At 37.6% G+C, this 25,859-nt stretch overlaps 1 protein-coding gene across 3 annotated transcripts in view; it reads right to left on the bottom strand.

The window, feature by feature from the left end:
- The window catches only part of LOC122037624 (probable LRR receptor-like serine/threonine-protein kinase At1g06840), a 45,824-nt gene that overhangs the window by 13,132 nt on the left and 6,833 nt on the right, over window positions 1-25,859 (bottom strand). For all 3 annotated transcript variants that reach the window (XM_042597139.1, XM_042597138.1, XM_042597140.1), the window contains 10 exons: window positions 14,227-14,301; window positions 12,303-12,371; window positions 10,557-10,622; window positions 10,317-10,388; window positions 10,118-10,204; window positions 9,973-10,038; window positions 8,495-8,985; window positions 7,278-7,424; window positions 2,362-2,642; window positions 962-1,013 (listed from right to left, as the gene is read on the bottom strand). In XM_042597139.1, coding sequence (XP_042453073.1) covers window positions 962-1,013; window positions 2,362-2,642; window positions 7,278-7,424; window positions 8,495-8,985; window positions 9,973-10,038; window positions 10,118-10,204; window positions 10,317-10,388; window positions 10,557-10,622; window positions 12,303-12,371; window positions 14,227-14,301 — 1,406 coding nt within the window. The remainder of the gene's footprint in view (window positions 1-961; window positions 1,014-2,361; window positions 2,643-7,277; window positions 7,425-8,494; window positions 8,986-9,972; window positions 10,039-10,117; window positions 10,205-10,316; window positions 10,389-10,556; window positions 10,623-12,302; window positions 12,372-14,226; window positions 14,302-25,859) is intronic.

Genomic DNA, 25,859 nt, shown 5'->3' with positions numbered 1-25,859 from the left:
GAGCCTTAATGTAATGGTAAAGTCGTTGCTGTGTGACCTTGTGGCTAGGGGTTCGAGTCGCGGAAATGACCTCTTGCAATACAGAGTAAGAATGCGTACAATAGACTCAATGTGGTTTGACTCTTCCCCGGAACCCGGCATTGGCGGGAGCTTCATGCACCAGACTGCCTTCTTTTAGTAGATTCCACGGTTGGTTATTTGGGATCACTAGTGGTAGTGAGATTATTTTTAGCTAAACTAACATGTTCTAAGGCTGATTTAGTGGCATTTAGAGCCAGTTTGTGTTTTTGGGGTTAGATTGGTCAATTGAGGGTTGTACTGGGTGGATAATAATTCTGGTGTTGGATTCATCCAAATTTGGGCTTGAATCAAGCTTGATTTGGTTGAGTTTTGATTGAATTTGTGAGATCCAATTCTCTTTGGTTTAATTGATTATGGTTTGGGTTGATAACCTAAAGCCTTCCTTTTCTTTCGATCAGGATAGCTTGGAATGGAAAGAGGGAGGAAGGTGAGATTTGCATGGTGGAAATGTGGTAGATTCAGAAGAAAATCTGAGATGATGGTGAGATTAGAACATATGCTAGTGGTGAAGGTAGTGATGGATCAAACTATGAGGATGAAATGATGACCCTGTTTGCCACAGAAGATGATATATTTCTCTTCTGGCAGCCGTCCCTGCCGTCAGCAACCAACTTGCATGATGCACACATTCAGTGACAGAGGACATTGTAGCTTTCAGAATGCGGCGTATAGGCCACAGCTGAATGCATGGACTCTCCGTGGCTTTTCTATTAAACCACATGTGAAGCATCCTCTGTTCCCAAGGTTTGCCACACGTCACATTGAGAAAAACTCATTTCAATGATCCAAAAAACATGGGTTTTAATTTATAGTTGCAAAATGTTCTTGCTACAGGAATAGTGATTAAAGCTTTATGAAGAGATTATGATGATATGCATACCAGAAAGGTGGTCACGTAGAGTACCATTACACATAAACTCATAGACCAGCATCTGCAAAGTAGAGTCAATTATGATACTACTAATAACACCAATAAAGGTAAAATTAGATTAAACACCAAATATCAGTAAGCTGTTAGTTAAATAAAACAACATAATTGTTAAAGAATTGTAATCCAAACAAACTCTAAAAAGCTATGAAGTCAATTTCAAGATTTTGGTGGATGAGAATGTATGAAGACCACCCTGTCCTTCTATTATGGAGATTCAATCAGTCTCCTCCATTCAAATAGAAACTTATATACTAACAAAGACATTGAACAAAACAAAAAACATCTATCACATAGCAATTCTAGTTCCACATAAAGGGTCTTTATATTGTTGTGTGTCAATACCTAGAAGTTAGTTTTCATCATTGAGTTAGGCTAGCAACTTTGAGTGTTTCCTATAAATCAAGGGTCTAGCTACACCACCAAAAAACAAAAACTTATATTCTAATAATATATCGGTGGGTTCTCTTTCCAGTTTTTCCATTTTAAATAACTTGTAGATTTATTGTATTTTTAAATGAACCAAGAGCTGTCAGATGGATTAGAGAAGCTTGGAATCATAAGTTGCCAAACTATTAGGCATGGATCAACTCATACATATATATTCAAAGGTCAATACCAATATTACTAGATTAGGAGAAGGACCAAATTCACCACAGAATTGACAATCTGATTGGCTGATTCTTTTTCAAAACCCTACGCAAGAAAATCTATGAAGAGTGACTGCAGCAGTATAAGTGAGTCACAGTATCCTGGGATCAGACCAAATTGTGAATGAAATTAACAGTAAGTTCTGAACGTACAGTTTTAGTTTTATAAATGGCCTAGTAACATAAATATGTTCATAGCAAAGAGCTTTCCCACCTTACAGATGAATATTGTAATGATAAATCACATGCGAAATCAAAATAGAGAAACAGATACGGATTGGGCCCATGTCAAGTGATTTTTACAAGGTTAGTAAGATTTTTTGGAGTTAGCAAGGATTTTTTAAGCTATCAGAAAATCCTACATTGGAGTAACTACAGTATTCCATATTTAGAAATTTATTGAGCATTAAAACCACAAAAAATACAACATAGTTTTTCCCATGCAGACCTTCCAGCATCATTAATATTCTATCTAGCTAGATATTACTCTTAAACAATGGAAACATGCAGATTTTTTCTGAATTGTGAGCTCTCTGACTCAAAATTCTACAAATTTATAAAGTAAGTTCCACAGATCCACATACATAGATTAATGAGAAAGAAGCTTAATTGAGTAATTGTCCAAATTCTTGTATTTAAATATTTAGCAGAAAACTTCCTGAGGAAAAAAAGCGGAGATAAATCAATCTGCAAAGGAAAAACCTGTTCATTTTGTTCATCGCAGTATCCAACTAAAGAAACTAAGTTACGGTGATGCAACCTTGACAGAAACTCTATCTCTGTCAAGAACTCCTTTGAACCTTGTAAAGTTCCTTCTAGTGCTCTTTTTATGGCTACAAGCCTTCCATCATCTAATGTTCCTTTATATACCTTTCCATACCCTCCTTGGCCTACTTGAGTGGATTTGCAGAAATTTCTTGTAGCTAGGACCATTTCTTCAAAAGTGAAGCATTTTACATTGTTGAGTTTCAGAGTTGTCACAGCTGCAATTAGAAGGAGAAGGAAATGAACATACCATGACATCTTCAATTAATCTTTCAATTAAGTGTAAATTTGAGTTATGATGATGCTTAATTCTTCGCCCTTTACATTCCTTAGGCAATCATATATATAAGAAAAATTTAGGGGAAGGTGCACAGATTTTCTAAAAATTGACAATTTTCAATCATCTTTTGTAAAAGTAAAAGGGACAACTTAAGTTCACCCAATATTTAATATGTAGAACTAATAACAGTACATTAGAAGGTTCAGTTGTTCAGAGAGCAAACAAGCAAAACGACCTTCCTTGCAGCCCTTTGTGGAGCATACTATGGAGGTTCTCATAAGGTTGCATTTTCCTAGCTACCTTTTGATCAGAACCATGAAGATCCATTGGCTGTGGTTGTGCAAAGCACTAAGAAGATTGACCAGGTCACTACTTAGGGGACCAGGCTAAGTTTGACAAATTTTGTGTTCTCATTAGTCTGGATTGGCCACTGCTGCAAGCACTGTGGATTGAGATTGGAATAATCTCTTTTCAGTCCATATCTTACAAGAATGTGCCTAATTCTTTTAATAACTGTAGAAAAATAGGGCATAAGAACTTTGTGTGGATAGTGTTTGTAGAGGTAGGTGTATACAAGAATAAAGATTTAGGTGCTAGCGATGCCTGGTAGACATAATAAGTTTAGGCCATTGTTAAAGGGTGGAATGCAATGTTGGGTGTCTTATCTAAAAGGCTTGGTGATAGGTATTTTTTCAGAACGTGAGAGACAATGAAAGAAAGACAGCACTGAGAATCTCTTTCTGCATATAAGGAGATTTGACCCTTGTTTCATGTTGTTGGAACAGTCAAGAGACACAGTTGAATGCTGATGTTGCTGAGAGATGGGTAAAGAGGAATGAAATCTCTTCCAATAAGGTTGTCTAGAGTCTGGTTGAAATTTGCTAGTTCAAAGAGATAGTCAGTGGAGATTATTTAGTATCGTTCAGAATACCAACTGAACTTCATTAGTGGTAGGAGATATTAACCACATTTGTAAAACTAAAGACAAGAAGAGGAGCTAGATTTTCTTGAGGGAGGTCGCTCTAGCTGTGCTGATTTCATTGAAGGTGTTGGCTTAGCAGATCTAGGTTTCTTGGGAGAAAGGTGTAGCTGATTTAATAAAAGAGAAGTGAGATGGCATTGGTTAGGTTGGATATAATTTATGCAAATCAAGCTTGGCTGTGATTGTTTGGGACTGATAAGGTCTCTCGCCTTTAGAGGGTTGATCTGATAATAATCTTTTGGTATTTGAAGTTAGGGGTGATCAGGAAAGGGCAAGAGAAGATAGGTGTAATCTTGGTCTCTCAGTCTATTGTGCATTGTTGTATGCATCACTTCAGGAACCCACTTGAGAGATAGTTTCCAAGATCTGTCATCATTCTCATTTCACTTCGTCTATCTCTTATCTTCTCTCTTTATTGATGTGTTGATCAATGGTTGAATAGATTGTCGCTTGTGTGCTCCATCAACTTTTCTAGAGCTTTGTTGATCTGTGATAAAAGGGATCATTGGTTGTTTGCTTCATTAATTTCTTCCTTTTAATTTCTCTCGTGTCGTAATGTCTTAGCCTATATATCTAATTCATATAACAAATTCAGCATAGATTGGACACATTTATACTCCAACTTAAATGGGAAGATTGGGCATATAACAAGTTGGTTCGTATTGGCTTCATTAGGTATTAGGTGTAGTGGGTTTATGCTACACTAGTACTCTAGATTTAGGGTTTATAACTTATCTATATGGATACAACAACCAAGCCTTATCCTTCTACGTCATTGGGCTCTATCCCCTACAATGATCTATATTTAAATAAATTTTATCTTATTTTATTATTGTTAACCAAGTCTTTTTTTTGTCTTCCTCTTCCTCGTTTAATGTGCGTATTTGACATAACTTCATATCGTCTAACCGGAGCATTTATTAGTCATCTAAAGTATATACCTGTACTATCTTAAACATCTCTTTAGGAGTTTTCCCTTAATAGATGCAACTCTAATTTTCTCTCTAATATTCTCATTTCTTATTTTGTCCATCCTCTTATATCCACACATCCACCTTAATATCCTCATCTTTGTAATTCTCATCTTTTACTCATGTGCTCAAGTCATAACCTAACATTCAGTATCATATAACATAACAAGTTTAACCGCCATTTTGTAGAACTTCACTTTAAGTTTTACAGGTACTTTATGATCACATAAAACACCCGATGCCCTCCTCCATTTCAATCATCCTGCTTGTATTCTATGTAAGACATCTCTTTTAATCCCCCATCATTTTGCAAAAATAATCCTAAATACTTAAAGCTCTCAATTCTAGACAACTTGTCAGCTCCTATCTTAACAATTATCTTCTTACGTCTAATATTGCTAAACTTATATTCCACATATTCTGTCTTTACTCTACTAAGCTTAAAACATTTTACTTCTAACGTTTCCCGCCAAACATATAGTTTAACATTTACTCCTTTAAGTGTATCATCTACCAAAACAATATCATCTGCAAACAACATACACTTAGAGCTAGTCCTTCACATGACCCTATCTTTATTGGAAATGCTTCAATTAATCCACATGAAGTCTTCACTCTGCTCGTTACATCCTCGTACATATCCTTAATTAGTTCAATATATGATGCGCTAACACCTCTTTTTTCTAGAATTCTCCACATAATTTCCCTGACTCTATCATAAGCTTTTTTTAATGCAATAAATATCATGTGTAGATCTTGTTTTTCTCCCAATACTTTTCAATTAGTTGTCTAGAAGATGTATAGCTTTTATTATAGACCTTCTAGGCATAAACCCAAATTGATTTTCAGTCACCATAGTTTCCTTTCCTTAATCTTTTTTCTATTACTTTTTCCCAAAATTTCATGATACGACTCATTAGTTTAATACCTCTATAGTTTGCATAATTTTATATGTCTCCCTTATTCCTCTATAAGGGAACTAAGGGTAGAACTAAGTACTTACCCTCCATTGATCAAGCATTTTTTTCACTTTCAATTTCATGTTAAATGATTTTGTAAGTCATTCAATACCTTATTGCCTAGGCACATCCATACCTCTATTGGAATATCATCTGGTTCAACGGTTTTTCCATTTTGCATCCCATTTAAAACTTGTTCTACTTCTGAAGTTTGAATTTTACGATAAAAATTTAAATTTCTATACTCATTTGACTTACTTAAATTACCTAAGTAAGTTGGTCTCCTAAACATTCATTAAAACGTTGATTAAAATACCTCTTCTTTGCTCTTTTATTTCTCCATCATTTACCAGTACCCTATTGCATTTATCTTCAATACATCTTGTTTAGATAAAATCTTGTCTTTCTCTCTCTCACTTTAGTTATTCTATAAATGTCTCTTTCCCCTTCTTTTGTGTTTAATTTTTGATATAACCATCTTTGTTACATTCTTTGTTTCATTCACTACTTTCTTAGCCTCTTTCTTAAGTATCGTATATTTTTTTAAGTTTTCCTCCGTCTTACAAAAATATAATTTCTTATAGGCCGTTTGTTTTTCCTTCACTTTTTCTTGTACTTTCTCATTCCACCACCAAGATTCCTTACTTGGTGGTGTTACCCCTTTAAGTCACCTAGTACACTCTTGGCAACTATTTTCAACTTTGATACCATCTTATTCCATGTCGTATTAAAGTCACCATATATTTCACATAATGTTTGTACTCCTACCTTCTCCCTAAGTATATTTTGTTTTTCATCCTTTAACTTCCACCACTTAATTCTAGGAGATGTATATTTTCCTTCTATTGATATTATGATTGAGGCGTATATCCAACACTCCTAACCTATGTTGGGTAATTAAGCTTTCTCCATAGATGACCTTGCAATCATTACAAATATTCCTATCTCTCTTCTTAACCATAAGAAAATCAATTTGTGATTTATTTTTTGTAGTGGATTTATTTCATATAGTTATTTCATAATAATGAAATACAAATCTTTACTTTTGTATCCTTATGTATATGGTTATTTTATGATAATGAAATACAATGTTTTCCTTCTCCAAATTCTACACATCCAAAATATAATTACAACATTAGTGTTGTAAACCCATATTCATACGAAAAAAATAATAATAAACATATTCAAAGCAAAAACAGAGGATCACAACAATTAGTTATAGTGTATATTTGGAATTGAAGAGAATACTAATATGTATTTGTGGAGTTACAAGAATAGATAAAAATAAAAAGAGAGAAAATAAGTTGAGAATGTATGGATTGTTCAAAGGTGGCCGATATATTCTATAGCTAGAGAATTAAATTCATTCAAGTGAAAGGTACAAGAGTAGAAGACCAAAAAAACATTAATTACTATAACAAAAAAATAATTTAATTTATTTGAATATTATTACCAAAATTGCTATAAATAGACCTCAATGGAGAATAAAATTTATAAAGGTTACCCAACTAGTTGAAACAAACAGAGCTTCCTGATGATATGTATCAGACAACTACTCTGTTAATTGTTGATTAAACTGGTTTTAAACCAACCTAGAAGACACTTTCACATCTGATTAGCATTTGTAGTTAAAGGTAATTTCTCAGAATAAATGAACTTACAAGATTTTTTCCTTGAAATGGAGTAATATCTGGGATGTTTCCTCATGATGAGAACTGTTAACATCACAGATAGAGAAGCAGCACCTACAATAGCCCCCAACAAAATGCCCGCCAAAGCACCTTTACTTAACCTTGATTTTGAAGAATCTGCAATAACCAATTAGTTTTGAAGAGTCTGCAATAACAAATATTGATTGCAAGCAATGTATAACTTATAAGAAGAGTCCATGATGATTAAAGTCAAAAAGAGGGTTTTAATTTTTCAAAAAAAATAACCACAATAAATATTCTAATTCAAAAACATATCTGCATGATAGTGTACAATATGTTACTTAAACAGGAAATATGCATTGTAAGAACATGATCTTTCCTTTTGTTCTGATCGCATTGCCTGATGGTTTTATCTATCCAGTTCTGACAGCCATCGATGTAGATATTTTTTTGATATTCGATACAATGAGTTATATTGTTTGTTGGCTATATCTCAAGGATTATTGTTAAAGTTCTGTAATGACTTTTTGTCCATACCTTAGGCTCCAACAGTATCATCTATGTGTGCTAAGTTACTAACCTCCTTTCGAAATAGAAACAGAAACAAGTTTGGTATATCACAGCTGAATAGTGAAAACTGAAAAGTAGCCTTTCTTTGAGATGGAAACATTGTCAAAATCTTGTTTGGATACCACTCCCATCCTAGACTTAGTTTATATAGTATGTATACCAAAACTCAGTTTAGCTTAGATCATTTAAAAAAAAAAAAAACAGCCCGGTGTATGAAACTCCCTTCATGCGGGGTCCCGAGGAAGGATCCATTGTACGCAGCCTTACCCTGCTCTTTGCAAGAGATTGTTTCCTGGATTCGAACCCGCGGCCTTTTAGCTTAGATCATTATTAACAGAAAATTTGTTTCCATGTTTCCAAAGGCACCAAAATCAAGTTGAAACGGTCTATTCCTCACATTTTTCTCCCATCAAAATCTATGGACGATGGTCATAGGAAAGATCACTAGAATGCCCTTTCTCATTAATTTGACTAAATTACTACAGTCCATTGTTCACAGATCATGCATGATCATAAAGTTTGTCTATTCTTCAATTATCTTGGAGGTTTAAGTTGTGTGAACAAACAATGTTTTCAGTGTTGCTGTTTTTTACGTGTCAATATATGACTAGCAAAAGAAGTACATTAATATGCAAAGATAGTCAAAGAAGACTTACCACTTTCACGGGGCCCCCGCGAGAGGCTAAGAAGCTCATATGGTCCGTAAACATCTGAAATGTGAATTTCCCATGAAGCTAGGGTGCCCGCAAGACGAACAACCTCACTGCTATTAAATAGACTAGAACTATTAGGAAATAACTTTAAGCTCATATTCAGCCTTGGCCCACTCTCCCACATGTACGACTCAATGTACAATTGGTGAGACAGCAGGTGCAAAAGTGAGGTCAGATGGGATTCAAAATCCTTCATATACGGTGGAAAATCTGATATTCCTGGGCTTTTCAACCGAAATGCAACTGTGAGTGGTAGGGAGCATTGGCATGACATAGATAATGGGTTGCGCTCATAATGTTCATCTACTGGGCAAGGGGGACAAGTATTTTGATATGTTGTTGGACCTTCAGAAGTTTGATTGACACTCTTTGGTTGACATAAATGAACTATATTGAGTTGGCTTGCATTGATACACAGAGGATTTCCAAATAACCTAAACATAGTAGCAACCAGAATGTAAGAAATGATATACATAAATCACAAAGCTCAAGTTATTCATACTAAACAACACAAGATTGTAAACATTCATGTTATATATATATATATAGATGGGGCTAGATACACATATAGCTAGATGGGGTTACCTAGGTTTTGATGGACTGGTTACCCATTTCCATAGAATCTATAAAAAATAGTTGATATATGATAACACTATCTAAATGATCTATCAATCAAAACCTGAAAAAAAAAAATAGACATTTAAATATTGCAATTGATACTCTCTATGCAGATGAAGTTTTATAGATTCTATGGAAATGGGTAACCAGTCCATCAAAACCTAGGTAGCCCCATTTAGCTATATGTGTACTAGACTATGGATTTTCACATTATATTTACATAATTCTAACTATATATTAATAGTTCAGAACTACTTTATGCTTTTCATCTTTGCACCATTCTCCACCAAATCCTTGAAACTTATCCAACAATTCTGAGTGTCATCATTGAGTTCTTAGGAGATGTCTGCTCCATACAAATCTTGTGAACTTTGATTAAAGTCGTCCAATACATTCTAACACGTATATTTATATGTTTCACACTGCTACACCTAAAAGACTGAGCAAACTGCATGTGTCAACATCACAATCCTTGGAAACTCTAGCTCATAAGAAAAACAAATTCCCTGGAGTGTATTTGGGAACGAGACTACATGAGGAGACAAAAGGTAAGAAACCAAAAACTAGGAAGAGCATAATTGCAATTAGAAAGCACTAACAACAATAAAGTTTATTAAAGAGAAGAGAATATGGTATAAAACAAAACTAGAAAAGGCTAGAATTATGATTTAAATGAAGACTAAGGACCGAAAAGAAAATTGTAATGATTACACAAAACAAGAACATCTACAATGTATCCAGTGAAAGCAATCTGAAGAAAAGGCCAACAAGAAAATAACAAAGGATTGCACAAGATAGCTTACAATACAGTGACATTTGAAGGACAGTCAGCAGCAGTTATATTTGTAAGAGAATTATTCTGGAAATTCCTGCATGCAGCATATAGAGATCGTAAGATGGCGAGTTATAAAGTATTAAAGACTATATCTTATGCTAGAGAGATCATACAAGATTAATGTGTCATTTGGATTGAAAGCTCTGCTCTGCCAAATAGAGGATGGAACAGAACCAACCAGTTGATTATTCTGGAGGGACCTGCATATTTAAATAATATGTGCATAAAATCAAGTGTATTCTATGTTCGCTCATTTCTTCTGATTGAAAGACATGACAAAATTTTATGACGTCTTGCTAATCTTTGACTTACACCCGTTGGAGCTTATGAAGTCCATTAAAGGTTGAAGTGATTGTTCCATTAAGAAAGTTGTGTGATAGATCACTGTAAGAAACCAAAAGACTCATCAAAGAGAAATGCATGAAAGAATCAACAATTTTATATATAGCATTCAAATTAAAGTATTTTAGTCTCTAAGTTAAAATCAGGAAAGGGACATGAAAGAACGGTGCATAATTAGTTTAAAGAACAAAGCAGTGAAATCTCACATACATAGTTGTTATGTAAATTGCAAGATTAGATGGTATGGATCCATTCAACATGTTCCAACTAAGATCCCTGAAATATTAAAAATTATGAACAATTAAAAGAAAGCCAACGAAAGGTAAAAGAAAATTGAGTAACATTAGAAAAATAACAAAGATAATTTTCCAGGTTTGACAAAACCCATGGGAGAATAAGATTGCAAACAAGCTGAAACAAATATGATTTCAATAGATAGTTCATCATGTACGAGCAGATTAAGCAAGAATGTGGTTGAAAACATGTGTCAATACCCTAGTTAATGATAATCAAGTAGGTGATTGTCAAACAACCTTGGCATGATAGAGGGTCTATGAACTCTGGATAATCAGATTTGTGATCCTACAGACTAATTAAGAACCAAAATAGATACCTGAACTTGTATTATAACTCATGAGTTACAAACTAAAATATGAAAAAAAGGCATAAGTTATTAAAGGCGCTCGCCTGGTTGCGCCTTGCGCCTAGCCAAGAAAACCTCTTTGCCTGTGTGCCTTAAGTGTGTGCCATGTGAGAGGAGGAAGAAATCGGTCTTGAGAAAATAGATGAAGATTTAGCTATACAAATCTGAAATACCTGGTGGTGATGATGGTAATGATATGATTGAGGAAGATGATAAAGATTTTGATGATTTAGATATTTAAAGTTTTTTTAAAATTTGAATTATGTGCATAATATATTTATTTGCTAGTGAATTTTAAATTTACATTTTTGTTTGATATTTCATGAACTATAGTTTTGTTAGTGAAATATTTTGGTAGAAATTCCCTATATATGTTTGAATTGTAAAAATTTATACCAGAGCGCCTTACTTCAGTAAGGCGGGTGTTTCACCTTGCATCGTGCACCTCAAGCCCCATAGCACCTATGCGCTCCTGGGCGCCTCACGCCTTGAATAACTATGTATAATTTGTATACATTGAAGTAAGTTTGCTTATCAATAACATAAGAGAACCCATATAGTCGTCCCCACTTAGTGGGATAAAGGCTTGATTGTTATTGTTGTTGTTGAAGTAAGTTTGTTTAGTAGACACATTCAACCATATTAAATCAGAAAATAATTATTTGTATATGCAACCACAGAAGTATATTTTAATCTGTATAAGAATACAAGATTAGTGGGATTGCAGCCTCTTTTTAGAAGTTATTTTTTACCTATTGCATTTTCCCATAATTGTGGGATCCAACTCTTTATGAATTCTTTTTATTACTTAATGTAGAACAATTGGCAGTAGATGAAGGAGGAAGAAGTCGTCGATAAGGTAGTAGTCAATGCTACACCCGATAGGCCAACCACACCAAGGAAAAATTTCCATTTACAAGAAATTCACCAAGAAGAGAGAAAGGTAGCCATGAAGGAACCCACCTTCAAGAAAGTGAGAAGGAATCCACCTCACTAAAAGAGGAGGAACCTTTAGTCCTTACATATTCTCACATAACTCCCTAACATTATTACCCAGTGACCCAGATTTACAACTTTGAGAAGTCTGCAGCCGTTGTATTTGTTTTCAAACAGATAACCTGTGGAGTTTAGAAGGACATTAATAATAAAAAGTATAAACTACAAGATGCAATCAGCATTTAATATGATAAGGAAAAGGTTCTGGGTAATCAAACAGACTTTATCAATGTTAAGAAACATACTTGAGATCATTAAAACCTAAAATATTATGATATGTATATTCTATGTCATTGAAAAGAACACAGTGGACGTACAAATAGCCAAGTTGAGGCATCCTACTCAAATCAGGAATAGTTCCATGCAAGTTGCAGTTCCTAAGACTCCTGTCAGAAAAAAAAAATGTGATCAACCATTAAGACAAAAAGAACATAACACTGCATCTTGTTAAGAAACAAAACGTTTTGAACATGAAAAAAAAAATTCAAAAACTTATGGGATTCTAGAAATGGTTAACAATCTCTCCAGCACACAAAGATATAAAACTGTGATAGTCAGTAGATAGCTAAGTTGATTTCTTTCTCTAAACAAAAATGGAAGAATAATTATGATTTAAACCCATACAATATTCCGACCCATACGGAGTTGTATCATCTCTCTATCAATATGCTATGTGTTTGAGATGTTACCAAAATTGATAGCAAACCAGGACCATGAACCTTGGAAGCAAAGGTTGTGATTCGAAGAGATTGCTAACGAGAGAGGTGAGTTATTAGTTTTGACTTAGTTTCATTGTTAACAATATAAATATATAAATTAGTTTCTTTTCTAACAGCTCAAGTTTTGGGGAAAGTACTTAGCCAATCAACTTTAGTAGTATTAGAGCAGGAGGTTAGGGTTCTGATTCCACCTGTATAAAAAAGTATATATCTAATCAATTCATGTGTTGAGAGATCAGGATTACTCAGAGATCGGGATAAATCAGTTAAAGCACCCCACCCACAAATAAAAGGGGAGTGTTAAAAATATGACTATATAATTAGTTTCTTTCCTACCAGCGAAGTTTTGGGATAGATGGTTAGTCAATCAAGATTAACAACAATCATCTTTCTTGGCATAGTAAAGGGTTGCTTTGTTCTAATTAGTATCAAATAAAAAATTGCTATCAGTGTCAAAATGAAAACTATTATCAAACTAAATCAAAGTGGATATACACTATGTTGTCATGTGATGCAATCTATTGACAAATATCAATTTAATCAATCAGCAGCAACCAGAATAACGAGGATTTAATCAAACTTCTAATACATCACAAATAAGGGTTCCAGGCTCCCCACAAAGATCAACAAAAGTTAGACAATTAATTAAATTCAATGTAATTATCTAATTGTCTCAATTAATCTGATCGATCCAACAACAAAAATTAACAAAAATACCATACAATCTGATTGACAAAACTAACAAATTTGGTTGAGGAGCTAGGGTCTGGGGGTAAATTAGGCAATGGCAATCTATGGCGAATTTATGATCAATGAAAGAAGGCTCAAACTACAGAATCTACAAGAGCGGAACTAGCAGGCAAAGGATAAAGAAATTTATGATGTGAAATATGCAGTCAATTTTCACCGATGACAAAGATACCTATAATTTCTTTATTTGTCTCATTGTGATGTTTCATTGGCAGATTCATAGATCATGTTACAAATGCATTTCTACATGGAGAATCACAAGAGATAAACATAAATAAAAACTTAAGTTTTTGCTCAAAGAGTTTGATGTAAAATTGAGGTGAGATCCACCTGCATCGATATGAGGTGCAAAAGAGTGTTGTGAATGGTCAAACATTTACCATCTAGTTGGAGATACTTACGACAAACAAGATCAAGTTCATAGTCCATGTATTGGTCATTTCCTTCTGCAAGCTGTTGCTGAATAGTTACGTTGAGAAATTTTTAAGCAATCCAAACTTCATTACTGAGGCTGAAGTAATCATATACCCAACTTCTTCGGGTTACTAAGTAATGTTAAAGTGCAACATGTCAAAACCTTACCTCTCAATAGAACCAACTTCCCTCCAGTTACTATCGTGTCACATGTCAGGGTCTTAACTTTGATTAACTATTACAGAATATTTATAGCGCCATGAAGAAATGGAGTCCATGTAATAGCGATCTTTAGGAACAAACTAAAGGAGTAAGCTCATAAAATACAATTAAATGAAGAGCTGTAGGAAGGCCTTACAATTTTACAAGTGTTGTCATATTGCTGTATGAAGCTGGAATGGAACTGCCACTGAAATTATTGTTATCAAGCTGACTGCAAACATAAAGAAAACAATAGTGTCACATGAGGTTAAACTTTTTTTTAATAAAAAAGACAAGAATACCGTTTGAATTATGCGTTGGGTACACTACTTGTTCATTTTTTATTCTTTGAAAAGATTACTCTTCTTCTTCCATATTTTGTTCTCTAATACTCACAGTTCACTGATTCGTGTTGTTGGTGTGTGTTTCCTTTGTGTGGTTAATCATCCTTACTGCTTAGCGAAGTGTATGATTGTTTTTATCTGTAGTATTAGTTGTGGGCATTATGAAAGTGGTCCTGCTACCAAGATGCCTGAGGGAAAGCACTTTGTTCGAGAAGTGAGCAATGATACATGTGAGGAGAGTAATATCACATGTAGCTTTGATCAGATATAAATAGATGTATCTGTTGTACACTGTTGTCAATCTCTATATGCACCATAAATGAAAGGAATAAAGAGGCAAGTTTACAATAAAAAAAAATCTCACTTATATCTCACAAGCCACTTCTCTCTCATTTTTGTGCCTTCCTCTTCTCTTCTTGTACACACATCAAGTGTGGAGTAACCTAGCTTGTGAGGGTTGGACAAAACCTGGCCAACTTCAAGCCTAACATGCAGGCTAACTTGAACTGAGTGTTTTTCCAAAAAAAAAAAAACAAAAAAAATGGCATTTGACACTGGCCGGTTGAATCTGTCAGCCCAAGTTTACAATCAAAAGTGTTCTTAGCTATATTTCTCAAGATCTTTATTCTGTTTTATCTACTTCCATGTCTTCATTTTCTTCTTCTCCAGCCATCATATAACAGTGTTTTCTATATTTCTTTTTCTTTTTTTTTTTTTCTTTTCCTCCTTTTTCCTTCCCACTGCTTGCTGAGGGACCTAGCCCTTCTCCCTCCCCCCTTCTTGCAAAAAACCTACTGTGTTCCTCCTCCCTTCTTGTGGCAGCTAGCCCCTGCAATTTCTTCTCCAGCACCCAGCAGGATAAGTCCCCACGACACCTCAGCCAAAGTTTCGCCAACATTGGTGAGCCTCACACCCTACTCATCCCATTGTCCTCAACTGCTCCATCTTCAAATCCTACTCCTATGTCATCAAGAGCTTCGGTCAGAGGTACTCCTCTTATGTTCCCTTACCCACCAGATGTCAGAGACCTAGTTGTGTCAGAATTTTTTTTTTCCTAGCACTGACTTCCTAGACCTGTCACCTAACTGTTTCCCTGAAACCCTTACCAAGGAGACCTTGCCTGGTTTTCTAGTTCATCTTTGCTGGCATGTTGCTATAGTTGAGCACTTCTTTCTTTTCTTCCCTTGTCAACTTGTATTTCAGCCGAGTAGTTGAATCAGTTTCACTGTTAGTGTTTCCCTCTTGCTTTGCTGCTTGTGAGTCCTCCCTTATCCTTGTCTCCTTTTTTAATTGAACAGAAGGTACCCCTCCTTCCCTTGAGATTGAATTGCATATCATGTGGCTATATTGGATAGGCTATCAACGTAAAGATCAGCCCTATGCTCCTAATTTATGCCTTATAGCAAATGTTGTTTACATAATTCTCATTCCAGTGTGACCTTGGTCATTGTGATTACATTTCACTTTTCTTATGCCGAGTATGCTTGATTCTTGAGAATGTGTTATCATTTAAAGACAACAATAGAGCAGTTTCTTGTTATCTTCCTGTTTGTATTGAAGTTGGATTGGAACCCTTATGAACGAGTGATTACTGGTTTCCTTTTGTTTATCAGCTTGGCTTTTGAGTTCATTAAGTTTCTGTTTTATGTTTCAGGTTAGTTTGTAAGGGTGAGTTTTCTCTCATGAAGAAGGGGTGAGTCTAGTGATATGCTTTAGTGATATTTTATAGGAAGTTAGAGTTGGCATTCATAGATTATTTTTCTCATTTTTCTTTAACTGTCAGTGTTATGCTTTGAGAGTATATGTGTTTCTTTTAGTGTATCCTTGTAGATCCATCGATTGAAGGACTTTAGAGATCTTTGGGAATGAGCCAATGCTATATAAGTCCTTGTTCAGGTGGTGTTTTCTGTATTTTTCTTTAACACTTACCTTGTGAGATGATGTTGTCTACGGGTAGCTTCTGGAGTATGCAAACTGATCGTCGAGGCTAGTGTTCGACACTATCTCCGTAAACGATATTGCTCCGCTACGGTGCTTAACGGATTGTTGCAATTCGTTCCCAAGATACAACGACGACGAACGTCTCGGTCCCTAAGTCAACTGTCCAGTCATCTCCCTTTGCCCACGAGGATGCCGCATAGGCGCTGCCACGTCAGGTAAGAGCCTGACACGTCACCCGAGTGCCTCACCCGAGTGCCACGCAGGCACTGCAATATCACCTGGAGCATAAATTTAAGCTCCTCAATGCTCCTCGCGACGATGCGAAGTGCAAAGTGCGCCTACAAAGCGCCCATTGCGCACGTGCGCACGTGGCGGGTGGCGGGCTCACAGGTGCGAGCACCTGCTCGCCCTGGGCTAAGGGGTCACCTGTCCTTTTATTTTTTGTGTTAACTCCATTAACACATCTTCATTAATAAGTAGAGAATACACATCGAAAATTTCCGATGTGGGACTATTCTCCTATGCAATTTATTAATGAATAACAAATGTTATTTTGGGTTGACTTTAAACATTAATTTCTCATTCACCCTTAATCGGTTTTGAGCAAATTAATAGTCTAAATCTATCTACGCGAATCGTAGATTTCAATTTTGAAGTCAATTACGACTTTCAACAATTGATGGCTTCCTTCCTCTAAATCGTTTTGGTCCATTTAAGGCCCCAATATCCAACAATCCCCCACATGAATGGAAATTAATGCAATGCGTGTATGCATGCTGACATTTTTCAAGAGTCCAATCGATAAGTCACTGCATCGGGAGAGGTAGCTTGTGGCTTTGAACCTTCCGTAGTGAAATGCTATCGAGTATACTAGGTTGCGCAGTGAACGTGATGTCTTGAACTGCTCAGCTGTTGGTGTATACTTAGACAATAACACCCACACAGAGATCTATCTCACCTACTTTAGGTTCTCATGGTTGGTTCCGTTTCGGCCATGGATACCATCTTGGATTCATGAGTGTTTCATTGAAGCGGCCTGTCTTCACACTCACATAGGTGACACTTCTATCAAGAGTATCCTACCATACTCCACCTTATCAGGTATAGAAGTCACTAAAAGCATAAGCTTAACCTCACTCCATGAGGTAGGACAGGACAAATTCATCCTAGGATTGGGATGAGATAAACTATCTAATGTCTTTGGACCACAACTTCTGTAACCGTTGTCCCATTGAACCAAGATCTTGGGATCTCCAACAACAAGGTTGGGTTACCGCTATCGTTTTAGTTGTAGATTTTTAATCCCATTCCTCTAGATGAGCGGTATACTTGATCTCGACTTAACCCTTCGTTAGAGGATCCGCCAAATTATCTTTGGACTTAACATATCGATTCAAATCACTCCATTCGAGATCAATTGCCTAATGGTATTATGTCTACGACGTATATGTCGTGACTTCCCATTATACATATTACTGCCCTTCCAATCGCGATTGACTATCACGATGGATTAATCGGCAGACAGTTTCACCCACTAGGAATATCTTCCGAAATTCATGACCATTCGACTTCCTCATTTGCTTTTAGTGCTATAAACTCGGATTCCATAGTTGACCGAGCAATGCAGTCTGCTTAGTGGATTTCCAAGATATCGTGAATACATATCCATTAGTGGATTTGGAGTCTTTTATATCGCAATTAGCATCACAATATCCTTCCAATACGGGATATTTTCCATAATGTAATCCATAGTTCATAGTATATTTCAAATATCGAGAACTCGCATCAATGCTTTCCGATGGGTGTCGTTTGGATTACTCGTAAAACAACTCAGTTTGTTGACCGTACAGGCAATATCCGGACGTGTGCGGTTTGTGAGATACATCAAACCGCCTATTATCCGAGAATATTCCAATGCGATATGGTCTCACCATGGTTTTGCTAAGTGTTGACTTAGATCCATAGGTGTTTTCACCGTAGAGAGATCGTACGCATTGAATTTTTTCAATACAGATTCTACATAATGGGATTGTGTTAAAACTATCCCTCTGATGTCTGAGAATTTTAATTCCCAATATAACATCTGCTTGACCCATATCTTTCATATCAAAATTTCCGGTCAACATTTTCTTTGTAGTCATGATTACATCATGATTACGCCCATTATTAGCGTCGTCTACGTATGACAGACAATTACATAGCCTTGGTGTGTTTTGACATAAATGCATTTGTCACATTCATTTATTCTGAATTCGTTTGACAACATTACTTTGTCAATTTTTTCGTGCCATTGTTTAGGCGCTTGCTTAAGTCGACACACCTTTTCTCATTCCAGGAGCCATGAACCCTTCGGGTTGCTCCATATAAATTTCTTCTTCCAACTCACCATTTAAGAATGTAGTCTTAACATCCATTTGATGTATTTGGAGATACAGTTCTGCAATGGCTATTAGCACTTTTATGGACGTAATCCTTGTCACCGGTGAGTATGTATCGAAGTAATTAAGGCCTTCCTCTTGCTTGTACCCTTGGCTACAAGTCCGGCCTTATACTTGTCAATTGATCCATCGACTTTATACTTACGTTTTAGTATCCACTTACAACCTAATGGTTTATTACCGGAAGGAAGGTCTACTAATTCCCAAGTATGATTATTCACGATAGATTCGATTATCGACAACTTCTTTCCACATTGGAGCATCGGTCTAGAGAGCTTCACTTAATGTTCTTGGTTCCATTTCTGACAGTATGAAATCGCGCCCGAACGATTTCTCAACTCTAGTTTGCTACGACGTGGCTCTTCACTGATCGTCGATAGTCCTTTTATAACACTAAGTTAACGCCATTTTTGTTTGAACTTCCGTTGTTATCACTTTCAACGTTCTCTTTTATTTGGGAATACGTTTTCAAAGAATATCGCATTTCGAGATTCTATGGTTGTTCCACATGTATATCGGGAATATCTGATTTGTGAACTAGGAAACGATATGCACTACTATTATGGGCATATCCGACAAATACCGCATCGAACGTTTTAGGTCTGATCTTTACTTGCTTTGGTTTAGGTACTTCGACCTTTGCCAAGCACCCCCACACTTTCAGGTATTTGTACGATGGCTTGCGACCTTTCCATAATTCGTATGGAGTTTTATCACTTTCCTTATGAGAGATTTTGTTGAGAATGTGATTTGCCGATAATATTGCTTCCCCCCACAAGTTTTGAGGTAAGACTGAATTTATTAACACGACATTCATCATCTCTTTTTGTGTCCGATTTTTACGTTCAGCAATACCATTAGATTGAGGTGAGTAAGGCACCGTTGTTTGATGGATAATGCCAGGATCTGAACAAAATTCATCAAACGGTGCACCATATTCTCCACCTCTATCGCTAAGAATTATTTAATTCGTTTGTCAAGTTGATTTTCAACTTCTGTTTTATAGGTTCTGAACGCCTCTAAGGCTTCATCTTTACTTTTTAAAAGAAAGACATAACAGAACTTCGTGCAGTCATCGATAAAAGTAATAAAATATTTTTACCTCCTCTAGTTTGCACAAATTTCAAGTCACATAGATCACTATGTATTAACTCTAGAGGAGTTGTCGTCCTTTCCACCGAATGAAAAGGTAGTTTCGTCATTTTCGCTTCCACGCACACTTCACATTTGAGTGTTCCGTCAACATTGACGTTTGGTAATAAATTTAATTTAACGAGACGTTTGAGAGTATTATTATTCACATGTCCGAGTCGATCATGCCATAAATTAAAACACTCAACAACATAGCTGGAAGCATTTATTTTATTACCATCAAAATTTTGGAGTACAGGCATTACAACCATTTTGAATAGACCCTTTTCTAGGTACCCCTTTCCTACGAAGACACCATTCTTCGTAAGTACAAAGTTGTCTGACCGAACACTAGCCTAAATCCGGCCTTTACCAATGCCGCTCCGAAACTAGGTTCTTACGATGTCGGGAACATGGAGTACGTCAATGAGTGTTAGCTCCTTGGACGTCATCTTGATAACAACTTTCCGAGTCCAACAATTGGCGGCGTCGTGGAATTACCCGTATAGAGCTTCCGCCATTTATCGGAGTATACTTGGAGAACATCGCTTTATCGGAGCAGATATGACGAGTTGCTCCGGTATCGATGAACCATTGCTTCGGGTTGATATCCACGAGTTGGCTTCAAATACAACCGCGGTGAGATCCAAGTCCTCAAGAGAGGTTGCGCATGATTCGCAACATCCTTTGGCCCCTCGTTGGCTTCTTTGGGCGTCTGCGGTCTTTGGATAGGTGTCCCGCCTTTCCACAGTTGTAGCGAGCCTTTGAACTTCTTTGCTGGAGCCTTCCTTTGAACGGCTTTTGGCGTTCGGCTCGACCAGGTTGGACATTTCGTCTATAGTCCGCTTGGTTCCTCTGGAGTCGGATAGCTTTCGATTATCCTCTTCTATTCGTAGCCTCAGGATCAGGTCTTGCAGCCCTATTTCCTTTTGCTTGTGCTTTAGGTAATTCTTGAAATCCTTCCATGACGGAGGGAGCTTCTCAATTACCGCAGCAACTGCGAATGTCTCGTTCAGCTTCATGCCTTCGGCGTCCAGATCATGCAGTATTAATTGCATATCTTGGACTTGAGATGAGACGCTTTTTGAGTCCACCATCTTGAAATCGACCGACGATGAATTTCTTCAATCCAGCATTTTCGGTCTTGTATTTCTTCTCAAGGGATTCCCACAAAGATTTTGCCGTCTCCAGAGAACAATATACGTTATATAACGTGTTGTCCAAGGCGTTGAGTATATAATTGCGGCACAGAAAATCTCCATGAGACCACGCATCGCTAGCAGCCTTACTTCCTTCCGTAGCGGCTGGCGTGTCTTCGTGCAAAAACCGTACAAGGTTTAGCGTTGTTAGATAAAACAACATCTTCTGTTGCCATCTTTTGAAGTCGGTTCTGGTGAATTTCTCCGGCTTTTCTCCGTGCGGAATGGTTGTCGGAATGGCGGTCGGAACGACGGTCGGAACGACCGTCGGAATGTCGTTGGTATCCATATCAGTTTGCAGGAAATATCGTTTACGACTGTTTTCTCCGGTTAGCTTCTGGAGTATGCAAACTGATCGTCGAGGCTAGTGTTCGACACTATCTCCGCTACGGTGCTTAACGGATTGTTGCAATTCGTTCCCAAGATACAACGACGACGAACGTCTCGGAATCGTAGCACTCCGACTTCCGAGACCAGCGAACCTTTTAGTAGACTTCTTGGACTCTTGAATGCACAAGATGAGATGAATGCTTGAGGAAGAGAAGAGAAGATTGAGTGAGTATTCCATCATCTGGAGGGTTCTATTTATACTGAACGAAGAGGTTGAGTGTCCTTTGGGTGAGTGGATGTGTTCCTTGGGCTGGATCGATCTAGATCATCTATTCTGAAGGGTTGTAACCCTTCACCAAGCCCACTTCAATCTCATCCATTAGATCTGAGGAGTTGTGACCCTCAGATCTCGCCTATTGTCATCAGCCATCGGATCTGGATCTATTGATTCGATGCTTCAGATCAAGCCTCATCCCAGGCCATCAGATCGTTACTCTTTGCGATCCAACGCTCTAGATCGCATCACAAGCGATCCATCATATCTATTTGATCAACGTTGATCAACGGTAGCCATCCATTCCCTAAGTCAACTGTCCAGTCATCTCCCTTTGCCCACGAGGATGCCGCATAGGCACTGCCACGTCAGGTAAGAGCCTGACACGTCACCCGAGTGCCACGCAGGCACTGCAATGTCACCTGGAGCATAAATTTAAGCTCCTCGCGACGATGCGTACGTGCGAAGTGCAAAGTGCGCCTACAAAGCGCCCATTGCGCACGTGCGCACGTGGCGGGTGGCGGGCTCACATGTGCGAGCACCTGCTCGCCCTGGGCTAAGGGGTCACCTGTCCTTTTATTTTTTGTGTTAACTCCATTAACACATCTTCATTAATAAGTAGAGAATACACATCGAAAATTTCCGATGTGGGACTATTCTCCTATGCACTTTATTAATGAATAACAAATGTTATTTTGGGTTGACTTTAAACATTAATTTCTCATTCACCCTTAATCGGTTTTGAGCAAATTAATAGTCTAAATCTATCTACGCGAATCGTAGATTTCAATTTTGAAGTCAATTACGACTTTCAACAATTGATGGCTTCCTTCCTCTAAATCGTTTTGGTCCATTTAAGGCCCCAATATCCAACAGATGATTAATCCATTACATGTGCAATCATTGAGCCAGCAGCACTTCGCCCTCAGCCTTTACAATTCACTGCTTTGCCGGCACCGGACTGGACTCAACAGGCCTATCCCCCAATGACTCTAAGGATAAGGCTCTAGCTATAGCAGAAGGAGATCAAGTGGATGTCATGCCCAAAGATAAGGCCGGCAAGTAAGAACAGGTGGAACCTCCGCTATATTGGAAGAAGAAGCAACTGCACCTGTGAGAGGAAGAAACAAACCAGGTACTTCTGGACGATTTAGGCCGTCTCAGGCATGATGAAGGTCGGCTCATGCAATATTCGAGGCCTCAACAAAGGCCTCAAGCAAAAGAGGGTGAAAACCTTCTTCGAAAAAAATAAACTGAGCGTTCTAGGAGTGTTGGAAACAAAACTATCGGTTTCGAGTTATCAAAAACTAAGATCTCAAAGGTTTCAACGACTTCAGGTGGAGCAACAGGATAATCCAAAGGGCAGAAGTCGAATATTATTGGTGTGGGATGACCAAAGGGTTGGTCTAGAGGTGCAAGTGTGGCATGATCAGTTCGTTCACTGCATGGCGACTTGTAAAATGCCTCACAAACTTTTTACGATCGCCTTCGTGTATGGAAAACTTACTATTGTTGGATGGAGACCATTAGGGGATGGCCTACAGTGTCTTACCTCTGTTATGGGGAGACCTTGGCTCATGTTAGGGGACTTCAACTCATTCTTATCGGCCGATGAAAAATGTGGAGGATTCCCAATAACACAATACTGCGCCTCCGACTTTCAAAGCTTTGTGTCTTCTGTGGGGCTGGAAGATTTGACATATACGGGCTGCCGATACACATGTACAAATGGAATATTTGTAGCAAGTTAGATTGAGCTCTTATCAACAAATCATGGTTAGAAGCGGAGCTTCGCAGCTTTGCGGAATTCACCCACCAGGCTGCCTATCAGATCATTTGGCATGCATTGTTTCTACTCTAGATGGTGGTAACCAGATTCCTAAACTTTTTAAGCTTTTTAACATGTGGGCCAAGCATGAACTGTTCTCGCAGGTTGTGGAGACCAAATGAACAGAATATTCCCAGCAAACACGGAATGGCACACCAATAGTTTCGGCTTCTACAACTTCTAAACCAACTGAAGATTGATCTAAAACAGCTGAACATTGACCATTTTCAGCACATAACTCAGAGGACAGCAGCGGCACATCAATGTTTGGAAAACACTAAGATTAAGGGGCTTGCAAATGACACCATGACAGATAATTACAAGGCCATACAACAAAGACGCGGCACCTTTAAGTGCTGCTGAACACAACTTTTGTATGCAATGTGCGAAGGTGGAATATTTCAAGCAGGTGGATCGCAACTCCTCATTCTTTCATGCTCTAGTGAAGAGGAACATTCGTGAAGAGGAACAACCGACGAAATGAGATCATGGCTATGGAGAAGATGGATGGGCAACTAACCACATCATTTGAGGAAGTTGTGAAAGCCTTTTTTGACCATTTCCAAACACAGCTTGGCATGGAAGTGGACCAGACTGAATTTCCACAGAATAGCTTGCAGTTTGGCCGGTTGAGAGTTCTGATCAGCATGATGAACTTGTCTGTATGCCAACCATTGATGAAATTAAGGGGGCATTGTTTGACATCGGTGATCATAGAGCACCGGGATCGGATAGATACAGGTCCAAGTTTTTCAAGCAGTCGTGAGACACTATAGGGCCGGTTTTTGTTGCTATTGTACAGGAGTTCTTTCGCAGTGGAAAATTATTGTGTCGATGGAACCACACATTGCACTTGTCCCAAATCGGCTCATGCTAGCAGAGTATCAGATTATCGACGTATCTGCTGTTGTACAGTATTCTAAGGTTATTTCTAAGGTATTGGCAGCCAGAATGTCAAAAGTTGTGGATCAAATTCTTCATCAGTCTCAGGCGGCTTTTGTGCAGCACAAGTTCATCATTGACAACATCCATTTAGCAAAGGAGTTTTTTAAGAGGTATAACAGAAAGATGATATCACCCTGATGCATCATAAAGATTGACCTCCGGAAGACCTTAGATTCAGTCAAGTGGGACTTTCAGCAAGAAACTATGTTGGGACTAAACTTTCCTGTGCAGTTTGTATTAAGGTTTAAAATTTCGACCCGTGCCGAGGTTCCGGTCCTGGACCGGAACGATACAGTTTCGGTATTGTATCGTGCCGTGCCGATATAGCTTCGGTATTTTTTAAATATAAAATATATTAATTAAAAACTAAAATATTTAACATAAATATTTAAAAAATAAACAATATAAAAAATCATCTTTAAAAAAAAGGAAAAGATATGAAAATAGATAAATAAATAAATAAAATTTTATTAGAATTTTTAAATTAAAATATATGAAATATAAAATTAATTAGATAGTTTTATTAGGGTTTAATAAAGTCTCTTTAGATTATCTCAATCATAGCTAGGAGTTGATTAAAATAATTAACCTAAATTTAATTAAAAAAAATCTGAAATCCGACACCACTCGCGAGCCTACACGACTTCGGCACTGTCGCGGGGTTGCACAACCAGTCATGGCCGCAGGGATTGCGTGACTCCTTCGGCGTGACCGCGTTGGTTGTGCGATCCCTCTGCAGCAACCGCAAGGTCGCACGATGTCTCCGCGACGGCAGCAGAAGGGTTATGTGACCCCTCCGCTGCTATTGCAGGGTCGAGCGACCCCTCCGTTATGACCACAGTCAATACGTCGCACCTGTCGCGGGTCTCGTGCGGGGGTCGTGCCGGTGCTAGTCACCAAGCAAAACGAGATGTTTCGCCCGTTTCGACCGTCTCGGTGTAGCACTTTAAACCATGATTTGTTTTACGGATCATGGAATGTGTGCCACCACATCCTTTTCTTTGGCTATCAATAGAGGAATTTTTGGACACTTCAGAGGGGCCAGAGGTTTGAGGCAGCAAGACCCATTATCGCCTTATCTTTTCGGCATCTGTGTCGAGATTTTTGGGAGATAGCTACAAATATGCACCATAAGAGAGGACGTTAATTTTCACCCTCAGTGTGGTTATCTCCATTTAGCACACTTGGACTACGCGGATGATCTTCTTTTAGGTGATGTAGCATTCGTAGGTGCGCTGACTACTTGTTTATTAGATTTTGGTGCAACGGTAGAACATCAGGTTAATAGGCTAAAGTCAAATATTTTCTTGGTTGGAGTTGTAAACTCGACACGCTAGCAGATTCTTACCATCACTGGTTT

The sequence above is a fragment of the Zingiber officinale genome, unplaced genomic scaffold, assembly GCF_018446385.1.
Source record: "Zingiber officinale cultivar Zhangliang unplaced genomic scaffold, Zo_v1.1 ctg69, whole genome shotgun sequence".
Lineage (NCBI taxonomy): Eukaryota > Viridiplantae > Streptophyta > Magnoliopsida > Zingiberales > Zingiberaceae > Zingiber > Zingiber officinale.
This window is presented reverse-complemented; position numbering and strand designations above follow the sequence as displayed.